Source organism: Pogoniulus pusillus, chromosome 7 (genome assembly GCF_015220805.1).
Source record: "Pogoniulus pusillus isolate bPogPus1 chromosome 7, bPogPus1.pri, whole genome shotgun sequence".
NCBI classification, from domain to species: domain Eukaryota; kingdom Metazoa; phylum Chordata; class Aves; order Piciformes; family Lybiidae; genus Pogoniulus; species Pogoniulus pusillus.
Window position 1 is genome coordinate 37,139,342 of NC_087270.1, and position 17,876 is coordinate 37,157,217.

The 17,876-nt window shown below is 48.9% G+C and overlaps 1 protein-coding gene across 1 annotated transcript in view; it reads left to right on the plus strand.

Annotated features, from left to right (window-relative positions):
- The first annotated feature begins 1,200 nt into the window (after positions 1-1,200).
- Positions 1,201-17,876, plus strand: part of RAB10 (RAB10, member RAS oncogene family) — a 55,043-nt gene continuing 38,367 nt past the window's right edge. The window contains exon 1 of the mRNA XM_064146547.1: positions 1,201-1,392. Coding sequence (XP_064002617.1) covers positions 1,266-1,392 — 127 coding nt within the window. The 5' untranslated portion in view covers positions 1,201-1,265. The remainder of the gene's footprint in view (positions 1,393-17,876) is intronic.

Consider the following 17,876-nt stretch of genomic DNA (forward strand, 5'->3'; position numbering starts at 1 on the left):
CCTGAGCAACCATGGAGTCGCTGGGAATGATCTGATACTGTTTTGACTCAGCGCCTGCCGAGCAGCTGCCTAGGTCCATTGCATACGCGCCAAGGGCAGCCGGTACCCGGGGGTCTTCCTTCCAGCCCATCAGCTTGAACGGGTTTTGCTTCCCGTCGCAGGCAGACGGCAGAAGGCTGCCGAGGATGCTCCCCTGCCCAGCGCCCGGGTCCCGCTGGTCGCAGGAGCTGCTGAGCTTGGGGCTCTGCTTCACCCTCGGTCTCCCAACAGCGGTGCCACGGCACTGCCTGCTCCGGGACCGGCTGTCAGCAGGCAGCCAGTCGCTGCGGCGTTCTGCTTGCTGCTCCTCGGCTTCCCCAGGGTGGGGTCCAGAACCCAGGCCCTACGTTAACGGCCTCGTGGCCGCAGCCTGGGCCATGAGCAGCGCGGTGAGGCTGCTGCGTCCCGGGCCAGGAGAGGCCGTCGGCTGCAGCAGAGTCTCCGTGGGGACTGGGACGCACAGCAGGGCTGAGGAGGCCCGGGAAGTGGGGCGAGCACCAGCCACGATCGCGGCGCGGGCGAGAACACACTGGGGTCACCCCGCAGGCGCTCCCGAACCCCGCCCGCCGCCAGGGGGCAGCCTCCTCACCACCGTGATGTCACGGCAGCGGGCGGTGGGATTGGCAGGCGGGCGCACCCAATGGGAGCCGAGGGAGGCGGGACTTCCGGCCGGCTGGCGCACGGACGGGCGGGCCACCGCCCACCCAGGCCTCGCCCCCTCGGCACTCGGGCGCGGGTGACGTCACCGCGCCGGCGCTCTGCGGTGGGTGCGCGCGCGGTGACGTCAGGGCGCGCGCGCCCCCGCCCCGAGGCCTGCGCGGTTCAGCGAGCGGCGCGCGCAGCCTGCTCGGCAGCTCCTGTGAGGCGCCGCCGCTGTCCCGGGCAGCCGAGCCGAGCCGGGCCGAGCCGAGCCGGGCCGAGGGGTTATGAGGCCGGGCGCCGCCGCCTGTCCCTGAGGAGCAGCGGGCCCGTGGCGGCGCGGGGAGCGTGCAAAGCACCGGGGCCGCCCCACCACAGGAAGCCATTTTGTGGGCCCCCTCCTCCTCCTCTTCCTTCTCTCCTCCTTCTCGTCCTCCTTCGCCGTCGCCCTCCCGAGCGGCGCTGCCAGTGTTAACGGCCGGGGTGGGCGGGCGGACCCGCGGCGGGGGCGCCCGGTGAACGAGGGCGGAGGGGGGGAGGCGAGCAGAGGGGGCCGGAGCGGGCGGCGGCGGCCGCCGCGCCTCCCTATGGCGAAGAAAACCTACGACCTGCTCTTCAAGCTGCTCCTCATCGGGGACTCGGGGGTCGGCAAGACCTGCGTGCTCTTCCGCTTCTCCGACGATGCCTTCAACACCACCTTCATCTCCACCATCGGTCAGTGCCTCCCCCGGTGTGTGTGTGTGTCCCCTTCCCCGCTCCCCCGGGGATCTGGGCCGGCGGGCACACCCTGGTCTGGGCCAGCTCAAGGGGGAACACCCATATTTGATGGGGTCCTGCAGGTTCCTCATGCCCTCGTGAGTTGCACCCCTGCTCTCTGCCTCGCAGCTTTCGGTCATGTTTTCTGGTGTCACCCCCCACGGTCGAGTGTCCCCAGGGCTCCCCTGTCCCCACCCTTTGGCCTCCTTGCTTTCGCTGTGGCCGTGAAACCCTGGCGAAGCCGGCCGCTCTGGTCACACCCCGCACCTCTGCTGCAGGAAGGAATGGTTTGCTTTCTCCCTGCAGTTGAGCGCAGCAGCTCTCTCGGTGACCCTGAGCGACCCTCTCATTTCCTACCTCGGGGCTTGCGTTGGCAGCTTCTCCACCCCCGCCCCAGCTAACAGCGAGAGCCCACCTGGCCCCTTCCATCAGTCGTTCAGCTCCCTTGCGCCTCTAAGGGAGGTGGGGTTGCCATCTCTGCACAGTGTCTTCCCCGCTATTGATGTATCTTAGCAGTAATGATTACGGTCGTGGGTGGGGTCTCTCGCCCAACAAAGCTGTCCTCCTCCCGCTTCTGAGTGAGCCGCCGGGCTTCTGGCAAAGCTGACTTTAGCCTATTGCTGGTGTGGAGCTCCTGGCTACGGTAGTTTCTTTGACGTCGTGAAGGAGAGATGTGTGTTTTCCTAGGCTTTTTTCTTTCCATTTAATCTGTGCCATAAGACAGGCTTCGTACCTAACCTCCTTTCTCCCTAGGTCTGTCAGAGTTTCAATTTTCTTCTCAAAACCATCTTGGTTTGCAGGTGAAGAGTCAGCAAGCTTCTAACCGTGGTAACTGGCCATTGAAGAGCATTCGTGCCTGTACTCTTTCTTACAGCACACACTGGTGTAATGTGCAGATAGATACCACACCTCTGGAAAAAATAAACCACCTTTCTTTCTTTTCTTTTCTTTTTTTGAGGGGTTTGAATAGCTCCTGGCTGTTTGTCCTTGACATAAATCCCTTAAATGATCAGCTGTTTGGTGAGGTTGGCAGAAAATTGAGTATTGGTGTGAACCTTAATTCTGGATGTAAGCACACCCCTGTGTACTGTCTCACCAGTGTCTAAACATCACCCTAGAACCTGCAGGGTTTAAAAATGTATGAAAAATTGGTTATTTAAAATATATGTATGTAAAAATAGCCTTCTAAGCAAGCCTTGGGTGATTGAAAGCCTGTTTGGGGGACATCAGGGTGTCAACATGCCATGCTTTTTGTTGCCTAAAAGCTGTTTGGGCTTCAACTCAGGATTTCCCTTGGCTGTTTTGGGGATATGTGTGTATGTGTGACAGTCACTTTATCTTGTCCCTCAGCGTTGCATACCTTGACTATTGAAGGCTGTATTTGTTTTGCTGCTCTGGCTGTAGTGTAATTCTGCGCTGCTTGGCACATCCTTGGATCACATGGTGGTTAGTGCTTTTTGACTTTGCTGGGAAGGTTTATTTCAATTCTCAGAGTTAAAAATAGTCTTAGTTAAGATGTCACTGGGTATATGGTGGCTCTTGCACCAGAGAGCTTATGCTTTTAGTCATCAGTGATTTTTAGTGATTAGTAATTAGTGTTAACTGCTGGTCTAATGTCAGGTTTTGAGTGCCCAAGCAGATAGCAGGTTTAGGATCAAGAGTGCATGTGTAGAGCTGGGAAGCATTTCTGAGCAGTGGGTATTTTGTTCTGGTGCATATAAACTCTTTGTAGTGGGTGTACACCAGAAAGCAGTATGGTAGCAATGAGCACCTCTTGGTGACTGGTTAGAGTCATAGAATTGTTTTGGTTGGGAGAGATCTTTGCATCAAGTCCAGCTGTTAACCCATCACTGCTAGGTTGCCTGGCATGTCCCTCAGCACCACATCTACATGGGTTTTCACTCCCTCAAGATAGGAGGACTCTACTTATTTTCTGGGCAGCCTAATACAGGGCTTGACAACCCTTTTGGGGAAGAAATTGTTCCTCGCATCCAACCTAAACCTCCTCCTGTGCAGCTTGAGGCTGTTTCCTCTCATCTTATCACTTGTTCTGCGTGGGAGAAGAGACTGACCCCCACTTTGTGCTGAACTCCTTTCAGACAGTTGCAGAGAGTGAGAAAGTCTCCTCTGAGCCTTCTTTTCTCCAAGCTCAACAACCTCAGTTCCCTCAGCAGCTCCTTACAAGACTTCTCTACTCTAGGCTCTTCACCAGCTTTGTTTCCCTTCTCTGGAAGTGCTCCAGACCCTCAATGTCTTTCTTGGAGTGAGTGGATTGGTTGCTGTACCAGACTATGCTGGACTTGCATCTCCATTGTGGAATGTAGCAGGTTTTGAGGTACAAACAGGTTTTTCATGTGGTGCTGAATCCTAGGGGCTTAACTGCCAAAAGATGGCTTAAATATTTTGCTTCCCTAGTTCTTCTGTAGCTGGTTGATGAGGAAGCATGGTGGAGAAAGTGTCCTGTGCAACTAGTGTCAGTTGAAAGGATACTCTGTGTTATCCCCTTCTAAAAAGCATTCCTTCCATGAAGAAAAGATCCCAAAGTGGGTTAAAATACCTGTTCACATAGAACTTCTTGGGTTCTGGGTGGTGGTTTATTGTAAGAATGCAGAGAATAACTATCTGAACACAACAGAAAACTTCTTTCCTATGAGGCTGCTCAGAGAGGCTGTGGAGTCTCCTTTGGAGAGCTTCCAAACTTGCCTGTGTGTAATTCTGGGCAGCCTGCTATGGGTGACCCTGCTTTAGCAAAGGGCTTGGACTGAATGATCCCAGAAAGTCTCTTCCAGCCCTTCCATTCTGTGATTCTTGGATTCCATGAAAGTGATTGAGTGATTTCTCAGAAGATTTGTTATCTCAAATTACCAAGAGCAGTTTAGGCTTTTTCAGATTTTCCCTCTCTGCAGCAGTGGTGACAGCAATGACAACCAAGAATGTAAGTGGGATCCTGAAAAGGTGCTTTCCCTGCTGCTACCTGCTGTGAGAAATCCTCCTAGCAGCAGCTGCACAACTTCAGTTTGTTCTGAAACTGAAAGAGGAGAGTTTTCAGGAAAGCCTCGGCAGGAGTCCTTGACCTGTAGCAACAAGGAAATACTATCTCCAAAGCTCTTGTGTACACAGTAGATGACATGGAAGGTGACTGGCTCCCTGGATGGCTCTCTCCTTGTATTTGTGCTTGGCAGCTTGTTAGCTCTGATTCATGTATTTGTGCTTACAGTGAGCTCCACCAAGGCCTTGAGATAGTCAAATACGTAGAATATGCAGTGGTACCGGTAGCTATGGGCAAAAACTGTCTCAGTCTTTATAGAAATAAGATGGATCCCACAGAATTATGGAATCGTGCATGGGAAGTGACCTTTAAAGGTCATCTGGTCAACCACCCTGCAGTTAGCAGTGACATCTTTAACTAGATCAGGTTGCTTAGAGCCCTGTCCAACCTCACCTGGAATGGTTCCAGGGATGGACATTTACCATCACTATGGGCAACCTGGGCAAGGGTCTCAGCACTCTGAATGTAAAGAGTTTCTTCTGTCTAGTCAGAATCTCTCCTCTTTTAGTCTTAAATCATCACCCCCCAACAGGCCCTGCTAAAAAGTTTGTCTGTCTTTCTTATTGGCCTCTTTTGGTACTGAAAGGCCACAACAAGGTCTCCCCAGACCTTCTCCAGGCTGGAAACCCCCAGTGCTCTCAGTCTGTCCTCGCAGCAGAGGGCTTCTAGCCCCTTGAATGTTTTTGTGGCTACAGAGATGTTGAGGGGAAAGTAGCATCTCAATGAGGAGAAGCTGAGAACTTAAGGGCTCTAGCCTGGAGAAAAGCAGACTGAGAGGGGATCTTCCCAGTGCTGATCAAGAGGATGGGGCCAGACTCTTTGTAGTGTTGATGAGTGACCCAGCAAAGGACAGTGGGCACAAACTGGAACCTAGGAGATTCCATCTAAAACTTCTTTCCTGTGAGGGTGCCAGAGTCTTGGACAAGGCTGCCTGGGCAGGTTGTGGAGTTTCCTCTGAAGTGATTCCAAACGGGCCTAGACATTGCAATTGTGAGCAGCCTGCTGTGGGTGACCCTGTTTTGTCAGGAGGGTTGGACTAGATGATGTCCAGAAGTCACTTTCAACCCCCACCATGATAGGATTCTGTATTTATTTAGTTCAGACTATCAAGTTGACAGCTTCAAGCATTGAAGAATGCTCTCTGCAAGCTATATGGATCTGTTTTGAGACAGCTTATTGACATCAGCAGTCAAAGCAAGCATTGGCCTTTGCTGCCTGAACTTCAGTGGCTAGGGAGGGCTCTCTTCTGGATGTCTGTCTGAAAATTTGAATTGAACTCAAGAGTCTAACAGCTGCTCTTTGACTAAGTACCATGCAAATTAAGCCGAGTAACAAAAATGTTTTCCCATGAAATCTGACCACTTCTAGTTAACTTCAGAGAGCAAAGCCTGTGTAAGTGCTGTGAGATTCCCTCTGAGTGCTCCTGGTGTGAGTGGAGCTCTGGTGGACTGTAATCCACTTGGTTGTGTTCTGTTTTCTGATCATTGCTCTCACTGTGACTCTACAAGTCCAAAGGGAGAGAGAATGATTGTTTGGGTGTGATAACCCCCTATTTTATTCTGAGCAGAGCATTGCTAAAGCTGTGCTAGGAGAGTGTAAAACTTGTGTTTTAAACGCAAAAGTTTGTGAAATTTGATGTCTGGCTAAGTTTTTTCCTCAGATTTGTTTGTTTTACTACTTTGGTCTTTATTAGAAGAGATTTTGAGTTGTTAAACACTTGCTTTATCTGAGGTTTCTTTAATGTGTTGGTCAGTGAGCTGGACATAAGGATTGAGGGCAGCCTTACTAAGTTTTCAGACAAGTAGACAAGTTGGGTGAAAATGTTGATCTGCTGGCATGTCAGGAGGTTCCACAGAGGGATCTGGACAGGCTAGATTGAGCTGGGGCCAATGGGTTAAGGTTCAATAAAATCAAGAGCCAAGTCCTGTCCTTGTATCACAACAATCTCCTGCAATACCCTATACTTGGGGAAGAGTGACTGGAAAGTGCCTGGTGGAAATGGACTTGGGAATGTTGGTCAAGAGCCTGCTGAAGATGAGGTGTTGTGTGCCCAGGTGGTCAAGAAGGCCAACAGTGTCCTGGCGTGGATCATAAGTAGTGCAGCTGTCAGGAGCAGGGTAGGGATCTCCTCTCTGTACTTGGCACTGGTGAGGCCACACCTGGAATCCTGGGCAATGAAGCTGTTGAGAGACCGAGTGCACAGGCCTTGTGAGGAGCAGCAGGAGGCTCAGGAGAGACCACCTTGCTCTCTGCAGCTCCCTGAAAGGAAATGGCAGTGAGTTTGGTGTTGGCTGGTCTCTTTGCCCAAGGAGCAAGGTACAGGGTAAGAGGATAGGATAAGAGGAAATAACTCAAGTTGTGCCAGGAAAAGTTTATGCTGGACACGAGGAACAATTTCTTCCCCAAAAGGATTGTCAATCCCTGTGACAGGTTGCCCAGGACAATGGAATCCTCATTCCTAGAGGTACTTAAAAGCTATGTAGGTGTGCTGCTGAGGAAGGGGGTTTAGTGGCAGACATGGCAGTGCTGCATTAATGGTTGGACTCGATCGTCTTAAATGTCATGGCCTAAACATTTCCATGCTTCTATTCTATGACTCTTTTGGAATAGATGCATTACAGTTATGTAGTGAATTTTATTTTTAAGTAAGTCCTCAGCAAAAATACTAAATGGAAGAAGCTCCTTGCATGTCAGTAAGATAGAGTTGTTCAGCTTAGGGAAGGGAAAGCTTCAGGGAGATCCTGTTGCAGCCTTTCAGTACTTAAATGGACCTATCAGAAAGCTGGGTACAAACTTTTTAGCAGTCTGTTGTGACAGGACCAAGGGTGGTGGTTTTAAACTAAATGAGTGGAAATTCAGACTAGGTAGAGAAAAGACATTGTTTCTGCTGAAGGTGCTGAGACCCTGGCCCAGGTTGTCCAGGGAGGTGGTAGATGGCCCATCTCTTGCAACATTCCAGGTCAGGTTGGACCAGTCCTGAGCAGCCTCTTCTAGTTGAAGATGTTCCTGGGCACTGCAGAGGGTTAGTCTATATGACCTCTAAATGTCCCTTTCCACACAAACCATTCTATAACAGCTGAGGTGTAAAACTTGCCATCATAGGAGGCTTTGGAGCAGAAAATATCAACAGGTTTAGAATGACAGGAGCAAATCAAGGCAGTTCTATTGGTGGCTGTTGGACACGAATATCTGGATGCAGTCTGGAGCTTGGGAATCACTCAGCTATTGGTTGCTGGGGGTTGAACCAGTATTTTCACTTGGACAGAGTGGTTCTCACCTCTGCTTGGACCCCCAGGTGAGGTTGGCAGTGTGATGCAGATTTAGTGTGATAGGGTATGATTGAGGGTGTTTGACTTTTGTTTATTAGGACCATAGATAATGAGCAGCAGTTTTGTTTGTGATGATGAGTGCGGATGAAGAGCTGAAGAACCAAGCTGGCTAGGAAGTTTTTCAACTAGCTATTTTTTTGGTTTAGCTGGCTCAGTTGCCTGATCTGGCTTCTCATGTTACCATATAAATCTGTACTGGCAGAGTGCACAGGGCATCTGAGGACACAGAAACACCAGACTAGGTGGCACCCATACCCAAAATGCACTTTTAGGGTTGCAGTTCCTTGCTAACAACACCCACCAGTGCCTAGTGTTCTCTCCTCCCTGCCCCCAATATGAAACACACTATAAACTTGGCTTGCTTCTTTTCCTGCTCTGCTGCTGTCACTGCCCTGGGGCAAAACCAGTTGGTGAAGGATGAGAATACTTCTGAACTCCTTACTCAGGCACATACCTGTGGGGTGGCAGCGCAGGGCATGTAGGCTTGCTGCTCCTTTTTCTGTCTGCCCTTGCAATGATGTTGCTATTTATGTTCAGCTGAAACTAATAGGCAGCTGTTACCTAAATGTGCTAGGTATGATGAGAAGATCTGGACGCGAAAGGTAAGGAGTGTGTGGAGCTTGGCTGCTCCAATTAAGCCAGTTCTGCCAGCAGTAGGTGGCAGATAAAGGGTGGATGAAGTCACTAGTATTTTGTAGGGTAAAATGTGTCAGATTCAGAGTACAAGCTTGTAGCTTCTTGTGAAAAGCTGCCCATATAATCTGTGGTTTGCTCTTGGATTTACAAGACCAGAGGAAATGCTTGTTGAGGTGGATAGAAAACTTGCTCAGTAACTATTAAGCTGGGATATAATTTTCATTTTAAGAAACCAAGGACTGTTTTTTTTAGTACCTTCTTGAATGATAAATGTGACTGAGGGGTGCAGAGGAGTAATTTCCTCATTACTTACTGATATGACAAGTGGTGTCCCTCAGGGGCCCATACTGGGACCAGTGCTGCTTAATATCTTCATTAGTGACATAAACAGTGGAATTGAGTGCACCCTCAGCAAGTTTGCAGGTGATAACCATGCTGAGTGTTGCAAATTGCATGCCTGAGGGGCAGGATCCATGAAGAGGGACCTGGACAAGCTTGGAGAAGTGGGACTGTGTGAACCTCCTGAGGTTCAACAAGGCCAAGTTCCAAGTCCTGCATCTTGGTCAGGGGAACCTCCAGCACCAATCCAGGTTGGGGGATGAAGGGATGGAGAGCAGCCCTGCAGAGGAGGACTTTGGAGTGTTGATGAGTGAAAAGCTGGACAGAAGACGGTGATATGGGCTCACAGCCCAGCAGCCAACTGTCTCCTGGGCTGCATCCAAACCAGTATGGCCAGCAGGTTGAGGAAGGGGATTCTGCCCCTCTGCTCTGTTCTGGTGAGCCCCCACCTGTGTCCAGCTCTTTTTTTTTGCTGTGCTCAGCAGGTGTTGCTGCCTGTAGTCTAGCGATTCTGTGGTGTGGGGTTTTGTCCTGGCAGGCCATGCTTGCTGTACCTGCTCTTGGTAGCCGATGGGAGCAGGATGTGGGCTGCTTCCACCAGCTGGTGGGAACAGTTTGCTCTTCTGCTCCTCCTTCCTGGAACTGTGGAAAGGCATCATGTTCTGGCTTGTCAGCCAGCAGTGGAAGAGCTTCTGCAAGGAGCCTTCCTCTTAGAGTTGAGAAATGTTCGAGAACCTCCCAGGTTGCCCAGGGAGGTTGTGGATGCTCCCTCCCTGGAGGTGTGCAAGGCCAAGTTGGATGAGGCCTTGAGCAACCTGTTCTAGTGGGAGGTGTCCTTGCCTATGGAGGAACTGAATGATATTTGAAGTCCCTTCCAATCTAAACCATTCTATAATTCTATGAAAGACATTGGATGGGAGCAGGGAATCTCCTGGAAGCAGCAAGTAGGTACCTGTTTTTCTATGTGACCACCTGATGACACAAGAAGGGATTCAGCCCACGTTGATTTTGTGCAACCCTTGTGGAAGGGTTACAAGGTTGTCAAATTCCCTGTGCTGTGGGAATTCCCTGTCTGGCCCTGGACACACAGGAGAGGGACCAGAGCTGCTGTTGCAAGTTCTCTTGTATTTCAGTATGACTTCAGTGCGTGTAGGTTTTTCTTCTCTGCGTGGGTTTAGCTGAAAGCCCTGTGTGGGTTTAATTCGAAGTCTCCACATGGTTTTATTCCTTCCTGTAGCTGAAACAACTTTGAGGCTTTTTCTCCTGCAGGGATTGTGGCTGTTTCATACTGTTTAACCTGGAGAGATACTTGTTTGTCTCACATCTCCAAAATCTGACCTAATGCTGTCTGAGAGGCCTACTTGCTTGATTGCTGTTGAGTATGGAATGCCTTCTCTGACATCTATACCTGTACAGCTTTTTCCTCAAGGATGCTTTCCAAACTGATGTTCTTTCATATTTGGAGTAGTTGTACAGATCCTAGACACACTGAACCAACTGATAGTTTGGGGAGAGTGGTGTAAATTGTCTCTTCCTGATAACATGCTTTATTTACTGGGAGTTCTTTGGTACCACGATCTCACGAGGCTGTGATCGACATCATCCTTGGAGGAAGACTATCTTGGCCCAAGGTCTGAGCTGCAGAACCCTTAAAAGATGTGTTTACAAAGATAGGTAGTACTGTCCTTTGATTTACAAGGCCATCAGAAGGGTCATCAAAGCTGCTCTTGTCGAGCTGTCTCATCTGTAGCTTGTGAGATCAACCTTTTGGGTCTCTTTCGTGGTAACATGCACATGGTCCTGAATGAAAAGTTATCTGTCTGAGGTGGTTGTGTCTTAATTCTGTCTCACTGGAATTTTAGTCTTCCAAAGGTGATTTTTGTGTTTCACTTCAGATGTTCAGTTATTAACTTCAGGCACAAAGGAATTAACCGATTGAAGTCTGATGTGCCAGTTGTCATCTCCTCAGCCCTGTTAACTGCAGGCGTGCTACCTGTACTTCCTCACCCCCTACACTTAGTGGAACGTGACTTCATGTGATTCCAGCACAGTGTGGGTTGGAAGGAACATTCAGGGTCACCCAGAGCAGGTTACCCAGGATCATGACCAGATGGATTTGGAATCTCTAGAGAAGGAGACTGCACAGCTTCATTGCAATCTCTTCTGGGTCTTCAGCACCCTTACAGGAAAGAAGTTTCTCCTCATGTTCAGATGGAACCTCCTGGGTTCCAATTTATACCCTCTGCTTCTTCTCCTGTCACTGGGTACCACTGAAAAGAGTCTGGCCCACTTATTTTGCCCCCTGGCCTTTAGCTATTGATCAGCATTGAAAAGATCTCCTCTCAGTCCTCTCCAGACTAAACAGCCTTCCCTCATCAGAGAGATGCCCCAATCCCCATAGTATCTGTTGAGCTCTCTCCAGTAGTTCCCTGTCACCTGCTGTAGGTGGCTTTGCTTTATCGGGGGGGTTGGGCTAGATGTTCTCCAGAGGTCCCTTCCAGCCCCCCCTCTGCTGGGATTCTGTGAAGAATAATTGTTCCTTGTGACACCATCTCTAAAATCACACACTGGTGAATTTGTCTGCCAGGGCTCTGCTACCTAGACTAGGAGCTTATTGAACATATTAGAATGTGAAAGATGTGATGGCAAATGATTAAATCAGCCCTCAAACTTGGAATTCACTGACAGCAGAGATTATTGCTGCATGGGATCAATACTGAAGTGCTGCTTCTTGCTAGAGCTTCATTTCCTTTTTTCTCCCCCTCCTTAGTACCTTCTGAATAAAAACCTTATTGTCTCTTTTTCCCTTGGTACGCATCATTGAAATAGTTTCTTTGTTCCTTTTGTTTTGTTTGTGGCAGCCTTGGTTTAGCTGCTGGAATAACAAAATAAGAAAGTTTCTCTTTTCTGAAGAAGTTTCTGCTTGTACAGAAACAGTTTCTCTTTTCTGAAGAAGTTTCTGCTTGTACAGAAACTGGATGGTCTCACAGACCTCAGCAGCAGTGTTGATCATGTCAAGCTTCCACTACAGGAAGCTTTAGTTTTGTTTTGGAACAGGGACTTTTTTCCCCCCCTTTTTTTTACTTTCACATCACTTCTGAAACTCCTTCCCTGGAAGGAGCAAGTCAAGAGAGACCCTCACTGTTGATGTGTTTGTTTTGTGTGGCCACACTGTGCAGTGTGGTGTATGGAGTACTGATTCTTCGACCTTGCTAGACAAAAGTCATATTAATGCTTATAAATGAGATAAGGACAGCTGGGGAGGAGGGGATAAGAAAGTTTCGTGACTGGTTCTGGCCTGAGAAATGGCTGTTGTTGTTATTTGACAGCTTGCAGTTGAACTTTTGTTCAGAGGAAAGTCAGTTCTTTGCAATCTGGACACCCACAAATCCATGGGCTCTGATGGGATGCATGAGGAGTGATAAGTGAGCTGGCTGATGGCATTGCTAAGCCACTCTTCATCTTGGAAAGGTCATGGAGAACAGGAGAGGTGCCTGACGGCTGGAGGAAGGCCAGTGACACTTGAGCCTTCCAAAAGGGCAAGGAGGAGGATCCATAAAATCACAAGCCAGTCAGCCTCCCCTCAGTCCTTGGAAAGGTGATCGAGCTGCTCATTTTGGAGGCCATCACTAAACGTGTGGAGTTAAAAGGATTATCAGGAGTAATCAGCATGGATTCAAGAAGGGGAAGTCATGCTTGCCCACTCTGATAGCCTTCTGTGATGGTGTCTCTGGCTGGGCAGATGAGAAAAGTGTGGTGTATATTGTCTACTTCAACTTCAGCATGGTTTTTCACACTGCATCCCACAATATCCTCCGAGGGAAAGTTAGGAATTGTGGGTTGGATAAGTGGGTAGTGAGGTGGGTTGAGAACTGGCTGAAGGACAGAGCTCAGAGCATTGAAATCAATGGCACAGAGTCTAGCTGGAGGCCTGGCCTGTAAGCTTGCGGCGTTCCCTAGGGGTCAGGACAGGGTCCAGCCTTGTTCAACATCTTCATCAGTGACCTGAATGAATGGGCAGGGTGAACTCTAAGCCAGTTTGATGATTACTCAACACTGGGAGGAGTGGCTGGCACCCTGTCAGGCTGTGCTGCCATTCAGTGAGACCTGGACAGGCTGCAGAGTTGGCTGGAGGGGGAAGTAAAGGCAGGTGTAGGGTACTGTCCCTGGGGAAGAATAACTCTCTGCACTTACACAGTTGACCTGCTGGAAAGGTGATCTGTATGACCCTGCTTTAGCAGTGGTTTTGGACTAGATGACCTCCAGAAGTCCCTTCCAACCTTCACTATGCTGAGCTGTGGTGATTGTGTGATTTGTCATTGTCTGGGATCTCAGCGTTGGTCTGCTTGGCGAGAATGTTGGCACCCAGAATTAGAATCATAGAATCAACCAGATTGGAAGAGACCTCCGAGATCATCCAGTCCAACCTATCACCCAGCCCTGTCCAGTCAACTAGACAATGGCACTAACTGCCTCATCCAGGCTTTGCTTGAACATGAATGGCAGCTCAGCTTTGTATTTGTCTGAATTGGTGTCCAGGCTAATATACTAGATTCTTAACTGTTGGAAACAGCTGGCCCTCTATGTCCAGAACTTAGTCCCAACATCCATTTCATTGGGAAATGGTCCTTGCCCTGGTTTTATCTCCTGAACTTTGCCCAGGCCCTGATATGGTGACTACTAGCTCTCACATCAAAACTACGAGATCAAAGCTGTGCCACAAAACACTTAGCCCACTAGCTAAGTTCTGGTCCCGGGAATTCCCCTTGCCAGCAGGTGACTCACTGGGGGATGTGGCAATAGCTTGCTGCTTAGCACTTCATGCCCTGAAGGGTTCACAGGCAGAACTTCAGCGGTTAGAGCTTGCCCAGAGTCCCCTACCCTGTTGCTTTGCCAGAAGAAGAAAAACATGGTGTTCCTTTATACTGCCTCAGCCATCTATGTCAGTTTATATCACCAGTGGTACATTTGTTAGTCACCCAGAATTGGCCTGAGTTGCTGAGGCATGAATGTGTGTGTGTGCTATTGTCATTCCCTTTGAACGCAGAGGACACGATGCCTCTCAAGGACAGGTTACTAGAAAACAGGTTTTGGATTAAGCTTTGTTTCATTAAGACCCTTCCCTATAGCTCTCTGGTCAAGCACCTCTAATTCGTGTCTTGAAGCTGATATATGATGGGTCCTCCCAAGGAGGAGCTGTTATCTTTGTTTTGCAGAGAGGTCTTTGCAAATAAACTTTGCTGTTAGCTTTTCCTTTCTAGGTCAGTGTTGAAATGTCTGCAGTAGGTGGAGTAAGGGAGCTGGAACTTGAGAAATATATAGAATTCTTGTTAAGTCACTGTCTGCATTCTATAATCCCAGCATGGTGGGGCTTGAAAGGGACCTCTGTAGATCATCTAGTCCAACCCCCCTGCTAAAGCAGAATAACCCAGAGTGGGTTACCCAGGATTGAAAAAGGTCTAAGTGGGTTTGGAATCTCATTAGAGAAGGAGACTTCACAGCCTCCCTGGGTAGCCTCTTTCAGGGTTCTGGCACCCTCAGAGTAAAGCATTTTGTCGTCACGCTCAGATGGAACCTCCTAGCTTCCAATTTGTGCCCACTGGCCCTTCTGTCACTGGGCACCACTGAAAAGAATCTGTTCCCAACCTCTTTAGCTATTGGGCAGCATTTGGAAGATGCAGTCTCAGGCTGCTCTTCTCCAGGCTGAGCGTTGCCTGGTGTCTCAGCCTCTCCTCATCAGAGAGATGTCCCAGTCCATTCAACATCTTTGTGCCCTCTGTAGGACTCTCTCCAGTAGTTCATAGTCTCTCTTGAACTGGGGAGCCGCAGAACCAGACCCAGTATTCCAGATATGGCCTCCCTAAGGCAAAGTAGAAGAGGAGGAGAAACTCCCTCCATCTGCTGGCCACACTCTTTTGAATACATCCCAGGAGATGGTTGGTCTTTTTGGCTACAATGACTCATTGCTGCCTTCTGGGGAACTTGTCCACCAGTGCTCCTGTGTCCTTAGTGGAGCTGCTTTCCAGCCTGTCAATCCCTAACCTTTACTGGTACAGGGAATTACTTCTCCCTTGGGTTAGGATTCTGCCTTTGGCCTTTGTTGAACTTCATGAGGTTCCCCTCTGCCCACCTCTGCAGCCTGTCTAGGTGTCATTGTTGCTGGGGTTTTTGGGCTTGGTTTTATTAGCTGATTTAATTCCAGGTATGGAGTTTTAGTCAATATTACCAAACACCTGAACAATGCCCCTTTGAGGAGTAGCAGCTTCACAGAGTTTTTGAGGTATTGATGGTCTTTGTTTCCTTATGACCTTCTGTTTTTGAGACCTAAATTTCTGGTAGCTATGCTGACTTTTACAGTGATTTACTCCAGGATTATCTGCTGTTACCTTGTGATTATAATATAGATCTCTGAAGAAAACTCATTGGTGAGGTTGCAGGTGAGGTATGCAGTGAGAGAACACTTTTGGGGTGCTGGAAGACTTTAGTCTTGACCTAGATTTAATATGCCTCCTTGAGAGAAGTTGATGCACAAAGGAAGCCTCTGTGTATATGACTTGTCTGCTGCTTAGAAAGGAAATGGGAACACTTCAAAAAGAATTTCAAGTAAGGAAAGTGCCTTTCACTCTGTTAGTTCTGAATCTTGTCCTTCTGAACATTGTTGTTCATCTGTGTTGATCTGCTTGAGTGTAGAGAGGCTATACAGAGGGATCTGGCTAGGCTGGCTGGCTGGGTTGAGGCCAGCGGGCTGAGGTTCAACAAGACCAAGTGCTGAGTCCTGCACTTGCATTGTAATCACCCCCTGCAGCACCTCTGGACTTGGGAAAGAGTGGCTGGAAACTGCCTAATGGAAAAGGACCCACAGATGCTGGTTGACGATGAGCCAGTGTGTGTCTGGGTGGCCAAGAAGGCTAACAGCATCCTGGATTGGATCAACAGTAGCGTGGCCAGCAGGGCCACTGTGGTCAGTACTGCTGAGGCCATGTGTTGAATCCTGGTTTCTCACTCTAAGAAGAACATTGAGGTGCTGGAGTGTGTCCAGGGAAGGGCAACAAAGCTGGTTGAAGGGTATAGGGTACAAGTCTTATGAGGAGTGGCTGAGGGACTGGGGTTGTTCAGTTTGGAGAAAAGGAGGCTGAGGGAAGAAATTCACTCTCTACAACTCCCTGAAAGGAGGTTGAAGTGCAAGTTTAGGGGTTGGTCTCTTCTCCCAAGGAACAAATGATAGGACAGGGGGAAACAGTCTCAAATTGCACTATGGGAGGTTTAGGTTGGGAATGAGAAACCATTTCTTCATGGAAAGGGTGGTTAAGTCCTGGAACAGGCTGCTCAGGGTAGTATTAGGTGGAGTCTCTCTTCCTGGAGGTATTTAAAAGCTATGTAGATGGGTACTGAGTGACTTAGTTTAATGGCAGGTTGGTGATTGAACCATTTTAAAGGTCCTTTCCAGCCTAAAAGATGCTATGATTCAGTGATTCTCTGAACAGTTTGATGGCTGAGGGTGGAGTTTGAGGCAGGCTTTTTGGAAAGCCCAGGTGACATGAGGATCTCCTTTCTGCAAATGGTGTGGATGAATGAATTCACATGGTGTGGCCTTTCCCAGATAAGAGGTCAGGCTCGATAACAATGACCTTCTGTTGTTTGGGGGAGATTAAGCCAGATATTTTGGGGGGGGGTATAAGGCAGAGTACTGGGTTTGCCACCAAAATGAATATTCATCTGAGTCCCCCACTATGAGTGAGTCAGAGTTGATTTGCATAAGTCAAATATCCCCACAATGCTGAGTCTGATTTGTTGGTGATGTGTGACAGCATTTGAAAGCACAACAAATGCTGGCTTCTGGAGTGGAAGAATGTAGGTCACACTGAGAAGCTGCCATCTCGCAGGATTGTCATCTGCTTTGTTAAGATGAGATTAATTGGTAAGAGACGATCTGGCAGCAGTGATGCTGCTCATGTCCCATGTTCTCCCTTATGTTACTAGCTCGGGAACTGAGCTATATTGATGAGGTATTAATGGAATGTGGCCTGGAAAAGCAGATTCATAAAGATACTCTAAAATCATGCTGAAAAAAATGAAGATCAAGGGGCTGGTAGGACTGGATCAGTCTATGGAGAGGGAAATAGAGATCATAGAATCATTAAACTGTCAAGATTGGAAGAGACCTTTGAGGTCATCATGTCCAGCTTCTCTCTTAGAGCTTGCAGTCCTATGACTACTGCTAAAATAGTGCCACTAAACCATGTCCCTGAGCATCACACCCACATGTCTTTTAAATGCTTTTGGGGATGGCAACTCCTCCACTTCCCTGAGGAGCCTGTTCCCTTTCTGTGACTGAACCTCCCTTGGCACAAATTGAGGCTATTTCCACTGGTCCTGTAACTTGTTCCATGGGAGAAGAGCCCAATCACTACCTTGCTCCAATTTCCTTTGAGGTGGTTGTAGCGGGTGACAAGGCCTCCTCTTCTGAAGACTAAACAACCCCAGTCCCCATAGCTGTTCCTCAGAAGACCTGTGTTCAAGGCCTTTCACCACCTTGTTTGGTCTTCTTTTGAAACACTACAGTGCATTGATATCCTTCTTGTAGTGAGGAGCCCAAAACTGAACCTAGCATTCAAGGTGTGGCCTCACCAGTGCCAAGTAGAGGGGAAACAGTCACATCCCTAGACCTGCTGGCCACACTTACTGATGCAAGCTAGGATACTGTTGGCTGCCTTGGCCACCTGAGCACGCTGCTGGCTCATATTCAGATGGCCATCAATCAACAGCCCCAGGTCCTCCTCCACTGAGCAGCTCTCCAGCTACCCATTTCCAACCCTGTAACCTTGCATGGGCTTGTTAGGGCCCAAGTGTAGCACTTGACCTTGTTGAATCTCATACTGAAGCCACAGCCTATCTCTCCAGTCTGTCCAGATGTCTCTGGAGAGCCTCTTTGCCCTCCAACAGATCAACATGGCTACCCAACTTGATGTCATCTTGTAAACTTAGGGGATGCACTTAATCCCCTCATCCAAATCACTGATAAAAATGTTAAACAGAACTGACCCCAGTGCTGAGCCGTGGGGTGCACTGCTTGTGACTGGCTGCCAGCT